The following is a 17,332-nucleotide window of genomic DNA, read 5'->3' as shown; positions in this document are numbered from 1 at the left end:
CAACATTATTTTGTAAAATGGTCATTTCTTTGATTTGGTAGAACTTAGATTTATTTAAACTAAAAGAGATATTTAGCCTCAGCACGGATTTCGATCGAATGAATCCGATCGAATCGAGCTAAATTAACAGGTCGCATACATATCGCGTCAAATAAACCGAACCTTTAGCTTGATATGCATGAACATTGACAGCTCGGTTCGGACGGAGTCATTCGAAAGCAGTCCGTGCTGAGTATGACTATCATTTTTGTAATCAGTAATTACACCTTTTCCAAACAAGAAAATTTTGAATGCCAATATTACATTTTCCATGTTTCACTGTAACTTAGAATCTAATAAAAAATCACGGAATCGTAAAAGTAATTGCTGATTTTTTCACCTCTGGGTTTTCATGAACATGTTCTTGCTATACTTTAATGATAAGCCATATTAGATCGGTTATGTATTAGCTCTTCAATTTTGCAGCACAGTAAATTGAATTAACTACCAGGATGTCAATTCGTATGCCTGATTTTGGTTCAAGCGTATATTGAAATCAGTTCCAGAAAGAGTTAATCCCATAGGGTATATAAAGCATTTTACTAGAATATTTACTTCATTTTGATACTTTTACATTTGCCATTCATATTAGTATGTGTCTTTATAGGCACTGGTAATAATATAACTTTGAATGATAACGAATACTTATTGATAGAATTAAGTACGTTGTCTTCCTGGTAATAAATTCAATTTACTGTCATGATATCATATGTTCTATTTAATATTGTTTTATCAATATTAGTAAGTTAAAATATGAGTATGTATTCATGGTTTACAATACTTTGCTGCAACAGGATCATCGAAACCTTAACTTGCTTTACTTTGCTACAGTAGCATCTTCCAAAGCTCCTTCTTCTTCTAATTTAGACAAAAATTTCATCATCCTTACTTGTGGATCCATCTGTCTAGCCAAATCAATCAGGTCCAAAAGTTTCTTTATTCCCACAAAAATGCGCCTTCCTTTGACTCTTTTGTAAATGGCAGCTAATTCGTTGCGTCCAAAAACGTCAGGTTCTTGTTCAAGCACAGCTAATAAATGCTCTGGCGAAGATAGATTAGGCACATGCAACACTGCTGTAAAAGCAGAGAGCATCTCCATATCTTCCAAAACTTGCCTGAAATAGAAATATTAAAATGTTATTGAACTGTTCAATATTCGAATTCGTATTGAATTGCTAGGTTCGTACCTTCGACTCGTGGTGCATAAAATGAGAAGTTTTTTGCCTTTCGGTGGAGGTTTTTTCAAAAGCACCAAAAGAGCTTGCAACGTGAGATTAGAATAGCGCGGACCGATAGGGCCGTAATCCAGCAAACGTTCGATATTATCAACAAGAATACAGCTGTACGTTGAACGGTAGGCATCATCGAAATACTATAACACGAAACCAAAAATGCAATAACAAAATGATACAATATTAAATATCAAACAAACATACATGTGTGTAATAGATTAAAAATTACCTTCCGAATTTGCAAGCATTTAGCATTTTCTGTAAATCCGACCATGTCGTCAGGGCTACATACTTTGACGAATGGAAAATCAGATAGCTTTGCAAGCTTTGCAGCCAGTGCTGTTTTACCGGCGTTTGGTGGACCTTCCAGCAATACTGACACTAATCCGGAGCCTTCAGCTCCACGTGCCTGTTCCGTGTATAAGGCTCCATCTTCAAGAATGTGAGCCACCGGTAATCCCCAATTGATAAACCCTCTGGTCAGGTAATGTTCCAGGGCCTCCGCCGCCGTACCAAAAGCCTGTTGTAAACAAAAAGATAAAAGATTCGAGTTAATCGGTCAGTTCACATTTGTAACAATATTTAGATAATTGTTATGCAATTTTAATTTATAGCTATTTAAGTTGATAGAATACAAATATTTATTTATGAATTTACGCTACCTACTTACCGGCTTTATGTCATTTTCAAAAGCATGATGAAAATCTTCCCTGGTCACCATCAGTTTTTCCATTGCAGCTGGATCAACTTCAACTTTAGATGCAGCTTTTATTAGACGATTCATAGCAGTAGATTGAGCGGCACGAACTAAACCTTCTAGTTCAGCGCCACTAAAGTTCTTAGTCATTACGCCCAACTCGCGTAAATCAACATCCGGAGCAAGTTTTTTAAATTCCTTCATTCGACGAGTATGAATTTGAAGAATCTGTACACGGCCTTCTTCGTTGGGTAGACTGATTTCCATTTGAACCTCTAGACGACCTGGTCGCATTAAGGCTTCATCAATCATATCTCGTCTGTTCGTCATACCAATCACCAGAATGTTATTCAATTGTTCGACACCATCAATTTTTGCTAACAATTGATTGACAACAGTATCATGCACACCAGAATTACCTCCAACTGTACCACGAGCTTTGCAAATAGCGTCTATTTCATCAAAAATAATAATATGCAAACCACTTGCCGGGCCAAGCTAAATAGAAACAATCAAACAAATTAGTTTTTATTAAAAATTATTATTAAAAGTTCTCCTCACCCTTTTTTCTTCCTCTTCAGCATCAGCAAACAGTCGACGAACATTCGCTTCTGATTCACCAACATATTTGTCCAAAATCTGAGGACCGTTGACAATCTTGGGTTCTCGTGCATTCAGCATTGTACCAATTTGACGAGCCATCAACGTTTTACCGGTACCGGGAGGACCATAAAGTAGAATACCTTTCACATGTTTGCAACCAAGTTGCTCAACTACTTCTGGCGGAAAGACACGTGAAGCAAAAGCACGTCGAAAGATGGCATTGAATTCACGATCTAATCCACCGATTCCCATTCGTCCGAAATCCCAGTCTGGGTTGATGATAGATTGCCGGACCGCAGTCGCACGACCCTTTGAACGACCAACCAAATTCAGTCCAGATCCTTCTGCTTTTTCGAATGTTACCACAGTGTTCGCCAACAGCCGACCAAAGTTTACCCGTTTTGGCTCTGTAGGGCCATTCGATCCTCCGCTATTTCCAGCAGTCATTGAAGCAGCATCAATTACTTCGAGTGTTTTCACCGCCAAGCACAGCAACTTCTTATCTTGGAAGTTAAATACTAATGGTTGTCCAACAGTAACCGCTAGCCCAGCAAACTGTAGCAAAAAATCCTTTGCCATTTGATCACTATCGTACGGCTCGTGCGTAACGCTGCATTTATTGCACATTTTTAAGTAAAAAAAAATGCGATACGATTATGAATACATGCTCATAATGCCCAAGGGACTGAAAAATGAAATTTTATAATGCTGAGAAACTGAGTGCTGAGATGTAAAAAGCAGATATGAACTTGAAATTGAAAATTCTAAAATCAAAAGGCACTAAGCGATACAATATGAAATAATGCATTCATTTCCTGATACACTCTTAATAGAATTATTTTGGCAGTTTTTCCATATATAAAAAAAATATACTACTTGTTGTTGTTGCTATGCTAATTGTTGTTCTAAAACCGAAGAAAAATGAATATTTTTCTAAAAATTTGAGGATTTCATTGGATAAATGACGGCCAGTAAGCAAACAACTAGCAAACAACATGCAAGCATTTTTATTCTGAAGTATGTGTTATGTGTGATTGTAGTCAGCAATAATTTGGCAATAATAAGCAAAAATTTGGTTCAGTTGCATCGATTAGTGCCAAATAAATGAATAAACTTTTGCAAACACCAAAGAACATGTTTTCCGAAGCAGATGCACTCATAATATTCGCCACGCAACGAAAGTATTTCGCCACGCACGAGCGACAAAAAAATTGCACGAGCTCTAGCAAAGCAGTACAAATGTCATCTGCTTGCCCGAGTCAGGCCAAGCAAACGTGTGAAGGAGTTAAAACAAAACGTACCAAATCAAGCTCATGCCCATATCGAATATACAGTATTATATAAAAGTGGTAACAATACGTACGTTTTTTTCTGGAGAAAATCAACTTCTAGTGCAATACTACAGAGCACTTCTGAGGACCGCTCAAACAAAAAGGGTTTAACGCTTATATCCTGATTTATAGACAGTGTTGCCCATTTTCGTTGAAGTAAAGAGAATCCAATAGTCCCTGGATTGATTTCTCCAGCCAATGTCCGTTCGGTTGAGAAAATAAAATGTTGTCCAGGAGCAGTTGAAACATCGATATATCTAATAGAAAAATTATAAAGATACAGATGGTGAGACAACGATATCTCTTAAGCAAAGTTAAGATAACTTACTTGATGTCTGGTGCAAAATCACCACCGCTTACGATGGCCCTATTTTTCAGCGAAAGCTCGTCGGTAGGACATTTTGCAGCTTTCATTATCTGTCAAAAACAAGTAAAATCATCGTTAAGTAGTATTCTTACACACTTTATTTTAAGTAACCGATGATAGTTTGATATAGCTGGCTTATCAGCTGGTAGTTTATTGAAATTAATTAGTTAATCTATTACCACTATCCTTTAAAAATGTTACCGGACTCCTAATAACTAGCCTTTATGAATACAATATAATTTTCTCTGGTGTAACGATTTCGACAAGCTAAACATCTCGGTTGCTTCACCACGTTTGTTGTGTATTCACTAGTGTCAAACATTGTGGTATAATATTAAAATTGGAATTTTGGCATAGTCTCCTTATTTCGTAATATTTTGAGAGTCGTTAGTCTATGTAGAGATGAAAATTATGAAAAAATGTTGAATTAAGTTTCAAAGAAATACAAACAGGATTTACAAAGAAAATTTATCGGAGTTTCTACGGTAGCATTGGCAGCGGCAGTGTTCACAGGAGACAGACATTTTCGATGTTTAAGCTAGTATGCGGTTCGATTGAACTTCTTCAAATATAAACAATGAGTTCACTACATTGTAACTGACACCACCAGTTGAAGAAAATAAAAGTTTTTGAATTACTTCACCGGTAATAGTGTCCATACATACCAAAATCATTGACTTTTCTTAAAACAAATGTTTATGATGTGACCAATAGCAAAAGATATATAATAAAAATGAAAGTACTTACCATTGCCATGATGATAATTGCTACTTTTCCGCTTTAATTCCTATATTCACTTGTTGTAAATGCCTCAAATGACTTCAAGATTATCAATCAAAATTCCTAAAAACGATCTGTAAAGATAAGGCCATATCCGGGGAACTGTATTATTATTAGTTATTGATTACATAAGATATAAATTCCGCCACACAGCCGAGCGGTAGCGCCGGTTAGAAAATCGACCCATGAGCGCCGCCGGGGCTCACCACCTCGACGGCGTGGGTTCGAATCCAAACCGAGACCGGACCCTCCCCTGTACGAGAGGACTGACTATCCACGTACAACAGGGAAACAAGACTCGTAAGCCCTTAACGGGCAGGCATGACCAAGAGGTCGTTACGCCAAGAAGAAGAAGAAATAAATTGAAAATCAAGTTGCATTACTAAAGACATTAATGACAAGACATTGATCAGCGGATTTAAATATATTGAGTCTTAGCACGGATTCCGATTGAATCGAGCTGTCGTCTGTATGCATTGGGGTTAATCGCAGGCCGTGCTTGCAGCGATTTCTTTAATCATTTTTAATGCTGGTGACTTTTCATCAGTTGGTGTGTCTTATAAGGCGTAGATTCATTCAGATTCATGAATCTGAATCAGATTTACACAACTCTGAAGTAACCCTTAATCAATATAAAAAACAGATTGTTTGGCATTGATGCTCTGATGTCATGTCATTGATGTATGTCAGAGAGAGAGATATAGATGATATACAATAATACAATTAGCCTTTTTAAATTTTTATGGGTGGTTTGAGGCAATTGTTTAAAATATCAAATCGAACATAAGACAACCTAAGGCTCTTTAAATTCAATCCGAAACGCCGACGGCACGACTTTTCGTTCTAACTTTCTATCCTTTATTGAGTCTCGAGTCCGAAAACTGAATAGGAAAAAAAAAAACAGGAAGTAAAGAATGAGCAAGGTCACCGACAACTCGTTCACAAAGGTTCAGGCGTTAAATTCGGACGCTTATTATTCCGACAAAGTTTTAACAATAATAAATCATCTTCTTCTCCGGACAATCTACGACAAGACTGCCTAGCGACAAGATAGCTACCTCTATCTTACGTCTCCAAATATATGTTAAAAACAGTTTCGAAACGCCCTCTTTTTGTTGAAATTACGAAAAGAAAGTGGAAGAAAAAATATCAAACAACTTACTGTGTTGTTTGCAAATTCGGAAAATGAACCGATCTCTTTTAGTTTTGTATCTTAACGTAATTTGACGACTCAGTACGTCAGCCGATTTCCGGTCAAGCGTTCGACTTTGAAGGTGTAATTTTATGTATTCCAGCTAGAAGCTTCTTTTCAATTCATCCGCACGCGCGACCAAGCACAATGGCGAAGTATGCATTTCTACTCGTGCGCAATACCTGTAAAATTGGCTTGCATTTATCAAATTTCATGAAACTTCACAGCTCAGTTTCCGGATTTAGATTAACAGAATTCTTATTATTCTGCAAAAAAACTAAAATACTATCTATGAATCAAAACAAACATATAGGAAATAACCACAATGACGCATAGCCAACATGTCATTTCACTTTGTAACGCGCACAATTCCCATTACACAAAACGTACATTTTTTCATTCGGCAAAATCAGCAAAGATAACAAGTTTCACTTTAATTTAACGTTTCACAATCTAGCTTTAACAATAGGATAGCAGAGATAGAGAAGCACGACACACGGGTCCAGAATACTTGCGACTACTTTCCACTTCTCGATATCTGGAATTCAGAACACTGTTAAATTCTATTCCATTCCCACGCATGCGTTTTGTTTTGCTTAACACATTTTTCGAATCGTTAAAGCCAGGTGTTTCAACCCCATGGGAGTCGAACAATAAGAAAAGATGACCAAGAAACGCGTGACGCGTCGAACGTGACCTGGACACAAACATCAGCTTGATATGCCACGGAAACACTACCTCAATCAATAGCGAAATGGAACAGAATGTTAGGTGGACGATGTGAAACTGAAATATGGTTGAATCACAGACTTGTGGGTGCACTGATTACATCAACCGTAACGTTGAAATGAATCGATTTAGAAATTAGTACAACCGCAGTTACTTTTTGTTTTCAGCTTCACCACTTTAACACGCAGGATGTGGCAGAATCGGGATTCAGAAGACCCGAAGATTCGATACCTAGACGGATTCGGAAGATTCGAACCCCATCTGACGGATTTAGAATCCGATTGGTCCTATTGAGATTAGAATCATATTTTAACATAACATTTCCACATCATCTCCTACTTGTTGAAGAGCAGTTTGTTAACGTTTCGGTACCCGAAAAAACTTTGGTAAAAATATGAATTAAAACGGAGTTTGATAACTGAATTACATTTGTGAAGCCTAAAAATAAGTAGTACACCGAAAAATCCGTTGTTTCGTGAAGAATATTGCTCGTTTTGTTCGTGTTTCTTCTTCTTCTTCTTCACTTCGTCGAGGATTTACTCCACTACGGCTATTGAATCCAGCTTCCTGGGCCTTCGCAAGCTAACCTGGAGACATAGACCTCTTTAGGTTAAGGACTGGCAACTAAAGGCCATATGTCCTGATTTTCTGTGGTTTTCGATTTTCTGTAGGCGTCGCCTTTTGACTGCCACCATGCGGCTAGGAGCACTGCTAGCCAACCACGCTAGTGCGCAGTCAAAATGCGGCTGTTCACCCGCCGTAACGAAAGGAATATTTCCTTCCGTTTGTCAGATCGCACGAAACTCGTGATCCGCTTGATTACTCAAACAGCACGAGATGTGCGTCGGCTAGGATTTCTCTGACTTGAGCTCCAGCTCGGCGACACCACGCGGCCGTGCCTCAGATAACCTTTTTTTTCAGCTAACCCTTTCAGGAACCTCGTGCACTGCTAACCATCCGCTCTGATGCGACGCCGAACTGGAACTCCAAGGTTACTTCCAAGGTTGGTTTATGTTTAACGATTTGACAGGTAAACATAGCGCCATCTTGGAATTTATGATACCTAAAACAAGCATTCGTAATGAAAGTTTGAACTCAATTCTGTAACAAAAAACAGATAAACCAGGATATAAAACACATTTATACTGATCGACTGCTACCAATCATATGATTTCTGTATCAGAAAAACTATTTTATTGGAACTTTAAGGCTAACACCTATCTGTGTATCTACAACACCCGGCAATTTTATCCTCAAAATTGGTTCTTTTTGGTCATCAGTACCAACAAGGTAGAGAGACATGAAAAGCTGTGTGACCCAACCTCTAGTTCTAGTAATCTTGGTTGGTTCACAATATTTTTTTAGGAATAGGGTCAGTGTGGGTATTTTGCCCATGTATGTAATTTTCACCCAATAGAAAGTAGATCAATTATTACAATGATTTCAAATAAAAATATGCTCTAATATTTTTTTTAGTGTTGATGTTTCGGGGAGAAAATTGCTCGTTTTTCTCGCGTTTGTGACTCGGTTTGTTTACGTTTTGTCCAGCTGTCGGTTTGTTTACGTTTCAAATTGACATTTGACAAGAGCTAGCGCGACGTCGCGTTTTTCGCTGTTTCTACACTAGCGCGATTTGTGCGACATTGTTTTTGTATGGAGTTCAGCCGGCTCTCAGGCGACGTCGCGTTTCGTGACGGTACGTCGCGCTGTAGTGTGGACCAAAGTGATTACTATCCAGGTGGGTTCATCCCGAACAAATCGCCTTGACTTTTTTAGAAAAATAAAGGAAACATTTGACAATCGTTCCGGGTTTTGTTTATGCTTACAATTTGCCAGTTGTTGTTTCCAAAGTTCTTTCCGATAGCGTAAGAATGCCGTATTTATCCTGTTCAGCTGTTTTTTGCAAAAATAACTCATAGAATGGGAAAAAATGCGATATAATGAAGATATTGTCGTTTTAACTAACACGTTTCGTGTAGCATTGTAGCAACAAAGTGTTAACATATGTGCCTTTGGACGACCTAACCGCATTACCCATCTCGTCCAACCTTATTTACTAGATGACTTTGCAATGCATCGTAGATGGAACTGTGTCCTCAGTAAAGTTGTGGCTAAAGCAACCCGTAGACGTTGCGAACTTGTACGTGCGAACAATTTGACAACCAGGCATTGCCTATGTTAAGGAAAGGAAAGGAAGATATAAGAGGAAATCTTCCTTTCCTTTCCTTAACATAGGCAATGCCAGGTTGTCAAATTGTTCGCGCGTACAAGTTCGCAACGTCTACGGGTTGCTTAATGAGGGCAGAGTCTTCCGGTAACCGTATCAACTGGAACCAGCAGCTCGCTAACGCGTCGTTATCCTTTTGTAGGTAAACAAAAGCAGGAACGATTGTCAAAAATTAATTTCAAAATGGCTGCCACGACCAGGCCTTTGAGCTCAAGGTGTATAAAATAGAAGGTGAAGTCGTCCAGTGTAAAATGACATTTCATGACTTGACATAACACTTCTGGTGTATTCACGTGGGTTTTGAGGGGGGGCATCGGAAAAGGATTGGGCTTTTGACACAACTCTTCTCAAATATGGCACCCCTTCCAAAGCGACATAAAGTCACCTTCTATATTTATACACCTTGCTTTGAGCTCACCTCCCTTAGGACCCACCTTGGTGTGGACCCCGAGTAAGGATTGACGGATTGACCATTCTACCCTTATTACCGCGTGACTACATTAGGCGTACCATACCAAAAAACTGGTACGCTCCTAGTGTCAAAAACCGATTTTTCTGTCAGAATCGAGCGATGCAAGTGTAGTCACGAAACCTCTCACTCCAACTCTATGCTTTGTCCTGCTCACCTTATGTATTCAAACTGAATCCAGCAGTTTACGGTTACAGATAGTAATTACAGGCAAATTAAAACAAAAAGATTCGTTTTACCACATTGTTTCACGATTTAGAAAACATAAATTTATCAACGTATTGAATGCTGCATAACTTCTTTCAAAACGAAATAGTTGTTGGATTAAGAACTATGACTAACTGAGCGGGTAGAAGTTTTAAGCAAATACATCGTGTCAATTATAATAAAAGAAAAAATCGATGAAAAGAGAACGAGTATTTTTGTTTGTTAACGCCTAGTTGGAACGACAGTTGCAGCGCATTATTTTCATCCATGCAGGAAAGTTGTCGTGTTTCAACAATATTATGGTATGGAAAAATAATAATAACAGTTTTAAACTCCATCATGCTTCTAAAATATGATATTTTTTTTATCAATTAACTTTTTGGAGATGCTCTTCACAAATTAACTGATAATTGCTCGACAAGTTCTTACCAATATGAAAAGTCGAGCACTTCATCGAGCTCTTTCGAGCACACCATCGTCAGCCAACCCAGAAGTGCTGGGTTGCATTTGGTATGGTACGCTGGAGCTCGACCGTACCAAGTTTTGGTACGCCGTGGTATGGTACGCCTAATGTGGTCACGCGGTAATGTGTTCACGCGGTAATACTCTGGTCAAATACTGTTGAGCATTTTGACAAATCGTCAAAAGAAAAATACAAGAAAGCTTTGCGTAATTTGAGCGCGTAAAATTTTGCGTAATTTGAGCACACACGAAGGCAGATTTGCAAGGATGCTGCTCACTGCCACGGTTGTCTGGCCGTCGGCGATCGGGAGTACTACGTCCGGAAGGTGCTGTCTCGGATTCTTGGGCTGCTGAAGATGACCAAAGATCCCGCGTTGCATATTGCTATTGGTCAGGTGTTTGCGTACACGTTGCAGAGTCTTCCAAAGTGCGAAACGGTCAACGGAACAGTAGGCAATGTGGACGACGAAACGCTGTCTTGCTTCTTGATCAAGCTAGTGAAGCAGGTGAATGAAGCACATGCCTATCTGAAGCAGGCTTGTGCTATCTGGTTGCCACCGAAAAGTGCAGAAAGTTGCTGCCTATACGCAGTTGTCCGAAAAAAGCGTTCTCATCAAGGTATCGGATGAGTAAGGCTGGGTCTTCCAGAAAAGGGAAAATTGTCGTCCGTGCTCATCGTTTTCCCTTTGTTTATACAGTCGACTCTCGATAATTCAAACGTTCGATAATTCGAAACTCTCGATAATTCGAAGTATATCAGTAGTCCCTTGGAAAACTCTCACTATTTCGAATCAAAACAATACGATTTGGTACACTCGATAATTCGAAGTAAAATTCAAAGCTAGGTTGCTCTCTTCACGCGGTAATTCGAAGCTGTATCCACTCAACTCGCCACAATTCGAAGTTCTGAGCAAGTTGAAACGTAATAGAACGCGTCACATTGCGGGTGCCCTATAACACTCTGTTGAACAGGGACGAAGATTTTCGTCCGAATTAGACTACATGGTGTAGACGGGCAGACGGACATATTTGGGGCATACATGCTTTGTGGGAAGGTTCACAGGTAAAAGTGAAGAAAAAACAGTTTAATTCAGTAAATAAATGTATTGGTGTATGGGTTGATAGGTCTTACAATACATCTTTTTTTAATCGCTAGTCATACATGTTTCTTGTAGAAATCTTGCCGATATGCTCTATGTAAAGTGCCGTTTTATCATTGAAGCCTGAGTGAGATGCAAAATAGTGATCAAAATCTCATATCCAATATGATCGAAACTATACCGAGTGCTATTGTAAGCATTTTTGAGAGCATGCACCACGAAGCTCTGGAGTTGCCTTGGTAATTTTCTGTAGATAAACTAAGAGGCATTGATGTGGTTGGTTCTTCTACTGGAAACAAAGAACTATGTACGCTTGTTCTTAGCGACGTAGAACTAACAATACTGGTGGATGTCTGTGTAGTAGGGTCAACACTATAGCTAATGGATGACCGCGTTGTGAGGTCAGCAATGGAGATTTCTGCACGCGAAGTATAAATGGAACTTGATACTGTGCTTGATGTAGTCTGAACCGTTGTAGTTTCATATTTTGTATGTAACCAAAGTTCAATCAGTTGCCCTTTGGTATTTATCCACACTAGATTCTCATTGGACTGCTCTAGAGCCCGTAGCATATCAGAATTTTGCAATAATCCGATTTCCAAAAGCTGTTCCATTAGTTCTCGCAGTTCGATATAAATTTCTTCACTAGCAGTTTGCTTTGCCATCCGTCGAATAGCGGTACTTATCGCTCTTCCTCCAAAATTGCCTTTGTTGTATCTGTAATGGAAGAATAAGTTTATATTGTAGTAACATCAAGCAAGGTCTAGAAGAGATTTTCCTTACAATTCGTTAATCTGGACCATATGTGATTTGAAGAAGTTAATGGCTACCCGCATTCCCATGTACCCGCTACTATATACAGCTTCAAGGACACGGTCACGCTCCTGCCCGTAATAGTTGAAACCATCTGTAGCGATTGTTGTGTTGAGAAACTGTTTAAGTAATGTCTCGTCTTGTACACAACCTAGTGATCGTATCAATTCTGAGCGATATCCTTGGTCTTGTGAATTTTGCATACGTTTGAAAAAGGTATCAAATGCATCGGATGTCGCGTATCGCAGCCCGTTACAGTAAATTGCCTCTCGTAAATCAGGATCTGTATGCAGCGACGTGTTGTGGACAATATTTTGTATGATATCTGCTGTATTGTTGCGACAATGTAAGGATCCCAATTTACAAGCCCACATTACGACAATCTCTCGTGCCATTCGTTGCTGCAAGGAGTCTTGAGGATGCGTTGCTAGGCCCATGCGATCATAAACGGGCTCGATAAATCCCAAGCAATATCGTTGCCAGAGATGATAATTGGCAGACTTTTCTAGATGCACATTTAGGAATTTAAGATTACGATTAACAGAAGCCCATGGAGCATAGTCATTTTCATTGTCTAAGTATTGTAACAATCGCAATGCCACTTCGTAGTCCAGTCTTCCTGTTCGAGCATTATTTAAGGCGTCATCGATGAGCTGGGCACGGTTAACTCGATGTATAATAGAATGATTAGTCGTGAGAGCATCGATAATCAATTGCCACAAATCATTATCATAGTTGACTCGATAGTATCCCGTCTGCTGTTTGTTGAACACAATCCAATCATGACAGGTCCAGTTATTTTCTATGGAAGGAGATATCACTTTATCGGCTGTTGTTAACCATCCATTGGGTGTAGTATTGTCGAATGTAGGCTGCTTTGCAGTTGCAAAATTGAAGGGCAAAATCCAAGATTCGGTGGACTTGCTACTGTTAGCTCTTAACAAATATTTTTCTTGATGGATTTGTATGGAACAATTCGAAGTGCGTAACACAAAAAGTGAGGGGTAGCCGGCTTGTTCGGTCCACGATTTTAGAAGTTCGATTGCGTCAAACTCATATAATATTGGCAAGGAAACTTCATTTATTGCTTTCTGGATAGCTTCAGCAAACTGCTCAGGTGTGGCAGCGCCTAGAGAATTATTATGTAAATAAAGCACCAACGCCCGACGAAAAGTGTTTTGGCCAAGAGCATGATAAAACATTCGTAAAATCGCTCCACCTAATGGTCAAATAAAAGAAAACTAAAGATAAAAATAAAAATTATATGAACAATAAATATTAGAACACATACCCTTATCATAAGCAATGTCGTCAAATATGCCAGCAATTTCATTTTGCGTGTTTACGTAAAATGTCATAGGCCGTACGTTTCCAGTAGAATCAATTTCAAAAACATTTTGAGTTTTTTCTACTGCGTAAGTTTCATCGATGTCCAACTCTGGGTAAACTAATTGTGGTGCAAGATACTCGAAAAATCTGGCAAATCCTTCTTTCATCCACAAAAAACTCCACCAGGCCGGTGAAACATAGTTGCCGAAGAAATGATGACCTACTTCATGGCCGACAATCGTTGCAATCGTTTTAAGTTGCTTCATAGGAGAGCTTACACGATCATAAAAAAAATTTTCTTCCTTATAAGTTATCTGAAATTTTGAAGATACACAAGAATGAACAACTGTTTTTTCCTTTTCATGCCTGCCTTTGTAACACTTACCAAACCGTAGTTTTCCATTGCTCCGGGTGCAAAATCAGGAACAGCTACATGGTACAATTTAGGTAGAATATATGGAGTTTCAAGAAATTCTTCTAATACTGCAAGTATTTTGAATCCTGCTTCAACAATAAAATCGGCTTTTCCGTCACTGATTGCGTTAGACCGTACAAATGCCGTTTGTCTAGAGTACAACGGCAATGATACTTCCGAGAAATCAGACACCACAATACCCAACAGATACGATTGCATACGTGGAGTGTCCGCAAATGTAGTGATTATCATTCCATCAAGCAAGCTGTAGATATCATAAGAAGAGCATGTGATCTATCCAGCAAGAGTTATTATGTGTTATTACAAAATTACCTTTCTCTCATATCAATTGGAATACCGTTAGAAAGCGCCATATACTGTTTGCCGTGGATAACTCGTAAACCGATGGGGGCCCTTATCCCAGGCTCGTCGTAACAAGGAAACGCATGGCGCGCGTCAGTAGAGGAAAACTGAGTTGTGGCAAGCCACCGCACAGAACCATCGTCCGTACGATACGAAGACCGATAGAATCCTGCATTGTCCTCCCGTAATGTTCCGTTATATTGTAACTCTAAATAATATGACCCGTTCAACGGCTGTGGTGAGTGCACCGTTACAAACTCTCGGACTTGGTCAAGCGTAAAACTGATACCATCATCAATCAGGATCTGCTCCCAACCGTTCTGAATATGCCATAATTTCACATGTTTAATGTTGATCTGACGGAAGTTTAACGTTATGTTGTTTTCTATCGGTTGACCAATAGCCATAAGCTGTATCGTTACTTTTCCATCAAAACGAAAACGATCATCTCCGATTGTATCGTTGTGTATGTTTGTAGTCAATTCAATATTGTACCTTAATGGAAAGGTGTTATTCGGTAGTCGATAATTCAATTCAGTAGCTTGAATGGAACGCACCATGAACACGAAGAAAATTAAAAGCAAGCAGAAAATCTGCAACTGGCCTGAAATACTACTACACTTGGAACACTGCCTCATCTTCTCCGATGAAGAGTTTTACAGATACTGATTGCTTTTCTTTAGATAGATTGTTTGCAGACCTTCTCCCATGGCAACAATCAGTTATCAGTGTGCTCTTAACTTACATTATCTAGCGTGACCAAGTATACTTGATCTTTTCTAAAGTTGATTGCATTGGAAGCGAACGACAGAATGAACTTGTATGTCCCCATAACATATACATAACCAGGTCGTTTATTCAGTATCAAAAGACTCATCACACAACATTTAGCCTTAAACTGATCATGTCAATTATAAAGGGGACCTCTTGAGTTGTTAATTACAGACGTTTAAAGTATCGAGGGATTATGATAGGGTTTATCGTAGCTATCACATCATGTACGAATGTTATCAATCCTATTGAACATGTTTTATTATTGTTGTTGTTATTGCATGAAGTTTATATTACATACATCATTTAAAAAAAACCTTCAGTTTAAATGAATGAATAAATACAACAAACAAATAAATTAACAAATATAATAACTTCAACTCTTAAACTTGTCGTTCATACACACTTTGTTGAGAACTCTATTTTTTTTTTAAATTACCGAGTAATCGAGTTTTTGTCGTGATTTTACATTTTGACATGCGTGATTTTACATTCTGACCTTCAAATCCTGAGCGCGGCAGATTTTATTTTCTATTTTGTTTTGCTAATAACATAAAACAAAACACTTCCAAAAAGATCGTGACTGTCAGTTTATCGTCCATATGGAATATATTTTTCAAATGAGCCCTAATTATTAATATCTTAATTTCAGTTTATGTCCTGGCTCGGTGTCGTATGAAAGCAACGTGGGCAATTATATTCTCGATATTTCGATCATTTTTATCACTTGCAACAGAGATCGAGATGCCTTTTCTGAGGCTTCAGGCGTATTTAGCGTGCGATTGTAAAGCACAGAAACAGCGGAATGTTGGAAATCTCGTAGCCCACAAATATTACTTAAGAATGGCCAATAACGGTAATGGCAAAGAATGTTGTTAGACAGTAAGTATGGAATGCAAGGATTAGGTGATTGTTTTCTTGTGATAATAGGTTCGCCATTGTTATGATAAACTTGCATTGGTATTATTACACCGGCCATGGTAATCAAATTTTTTTAACGGCTGAGACATGTCATTTTTGACACAATCAAATAGCATTAATCATGCTTGTTTCGTGTCGTTGTCAGAGTGCAAGTTCATCAATAAACGTTATCTGGCAATGATAGCAATTGGACAAGGTTTTGCTCTCAAGTAGACTACCATGTGATAGAATGATATTGCAATTAGTAATGTGGTGTGTAACAAGGAAGCAATGTTGAAAAGGCGGTGGTTTGTGGAAATATAACGGCCAGAATGTCATAGGGAATACGTCTAGTAAGCCCATTAGAGGGCAGGCGTGATCGAAGAGGGTCGTAACCGACAACAAAGACGGGTAAAAGAGTAAATGAGGCCCCGGCCGCCATGTTTTCGATCGTGACTACACCTCTTGTGGACGTTTAAACTGAATGTATGCAATTGGTGATACATTAATTCGTTAAATTCTACCTACAAGTATTTGAACCGTAGAGTGTACCGTTAATTTCGGCTACGCAATCAACCTAGGGGGTGCGGTATGAGGGGGGCCCACGGGCCCCCCTTATTTCTCAAAACTATAACAAACTCTCTTTTTCGGTAGACCTAGCGCAGTCCGCTCGCTGCGCTCGCTGCGGGCGCGCCGTCGTTTCCAAATCATTTCTTCGGCTAAACTCATTGTTTCATGCTGTCCATCATGTGTGGTATAGTTTACTTACTAGTAACTTACACCGTTTTCGAGCCCATCTAAATCTCTGCGACTGTCCTCTAAACAACCGCCAACCGTAAGTAAACATTTGACGTTCAACTGATTTCGTGAGGCCGAACTAAATAGTTGCCAAACGTTAACGGATAACAGCCGCCTGCCGGGTGACGTCGCGTTCCGTGACGGGACGTCGCGCTGTAGTGTGGACCCCGTGTTATATCTCAAGGTGGCCGAACTATCTATCTACAGCATGGTTTTTTGAAAAAGCGACAGCTTCGTAGTTTTAAATGATTCTCTCGAAAAATATTGATTCAATCGCCCCCAAATTTGGTATTTAATTTTTATTTGAAATCATTGTAATAATTGATCTACTTTCTAGTGGGTGAAAATTACATACATGGGCAAAATACCCTCAATGACCCTATTCCTAAAAAATTGTTGTGCCAACCAAGATTACTAGAACTAGAGGTTGGGTCACACAGCTTTTCATGTCTCTCTACCTTGTTGGTACTGATGACGAAAAAGAACCAATTTTGAGGATAAAATTGCC

General features: G+C 39.0%; 2 protein-coding genes across 5 annotated transcripts; both read right to left on the bottom strand.

Moving 5' to 3' along the window:
* Window positions 1-267: 267 nt before the first annotated feature.
* On the bottom strand, window positions 268-7,136 carry LOC131261272 (vesicle-fusing ATPase 1-like). Of its 4 annotated transcripts, none has more exons than XM_058263266.1 (9): window positions 6,980-7,136; window positions 5,017-5,123; window positions 4,231-4,319; window positions 3,935-4,159; window positions 2,530-3,181; window positions 1,942-2,466; window positions 1,501-1,791; window positions 1,227-1,411; window positions 268-1,154 (listed from the first exon to the last, which is right to left on the bottom strand). In XM_058263266.1, exons 2-9 carry the CDS (start codon window positions 5,023-5,025, stop codon window positions 857-859), a joined length of 2,274 nt encoding a protein of 757 aa, XP_058119249.1. In that variant the 5' UTR covers window positions 5,026-5,123; window positions 6,980-7,136; the 3' UTR covers window positions 268-856. The 4 variants fall into 4 exon arrangements, with proteins under 4 accessions (XP_058119249.1, XP_058119251.1, XP_058119250.1 ...); XM_058263268.1 differs by having other exon boundaries at window positions 7,052-7,086; XM_058263267.1 differs by lacking the exon at window positions 6,980-7,136 and adding an exon at window positions 6,632-6,933.
* A 4,310-nt stretch (window positions 7,137-11,446) lies between these two features.
* On the bottom strand, window positions 11,447-14,915 carry LOC131263519 (aminopeptidase N-like). The gene is made up of 5 exons (XM_058265731.1): window positions 14,326-14,915; window positions 13,963-14,257; window positions 13,540-13,891; window positions 12,219-13,467; window positions 11,447-12,152 (listed from the first exon to the last, which is right to left on the bottom strand). The coding sequence occupies exons 1-5, from the start codon at window positions 14,913-14,915 to the stop codon at window positions 11,582-11,584; spliced, it is 3,057 nt and encodes a 1,018-aa protein (XP_058121714.1). The 3' UTR covers window positions 11,447-11,581.
* Between the last annotated feature and the right edge of the window lie 2,417 nt (window positions 14,916-17,332).

The sequence above is a fragment of the Anopheles coustani genome, chromosome 3 (assembly GCF_943734705.1).
Source record: "Anopheles coustani chromosome 3, idAnoCousDA_361_x.2, whole genome shotgun sequence".
Classification (NCBI taxonomy): Eukaryota; Metazoa; Arthropoda; class Insecta; order Diptera; family Culicidae; genus Anopheles; species Anopheles coustani.
Note: the sequence above shows the minus strand (reverse complement) of the source record. Positions and strands in the feature narration are given on the sequence as shown.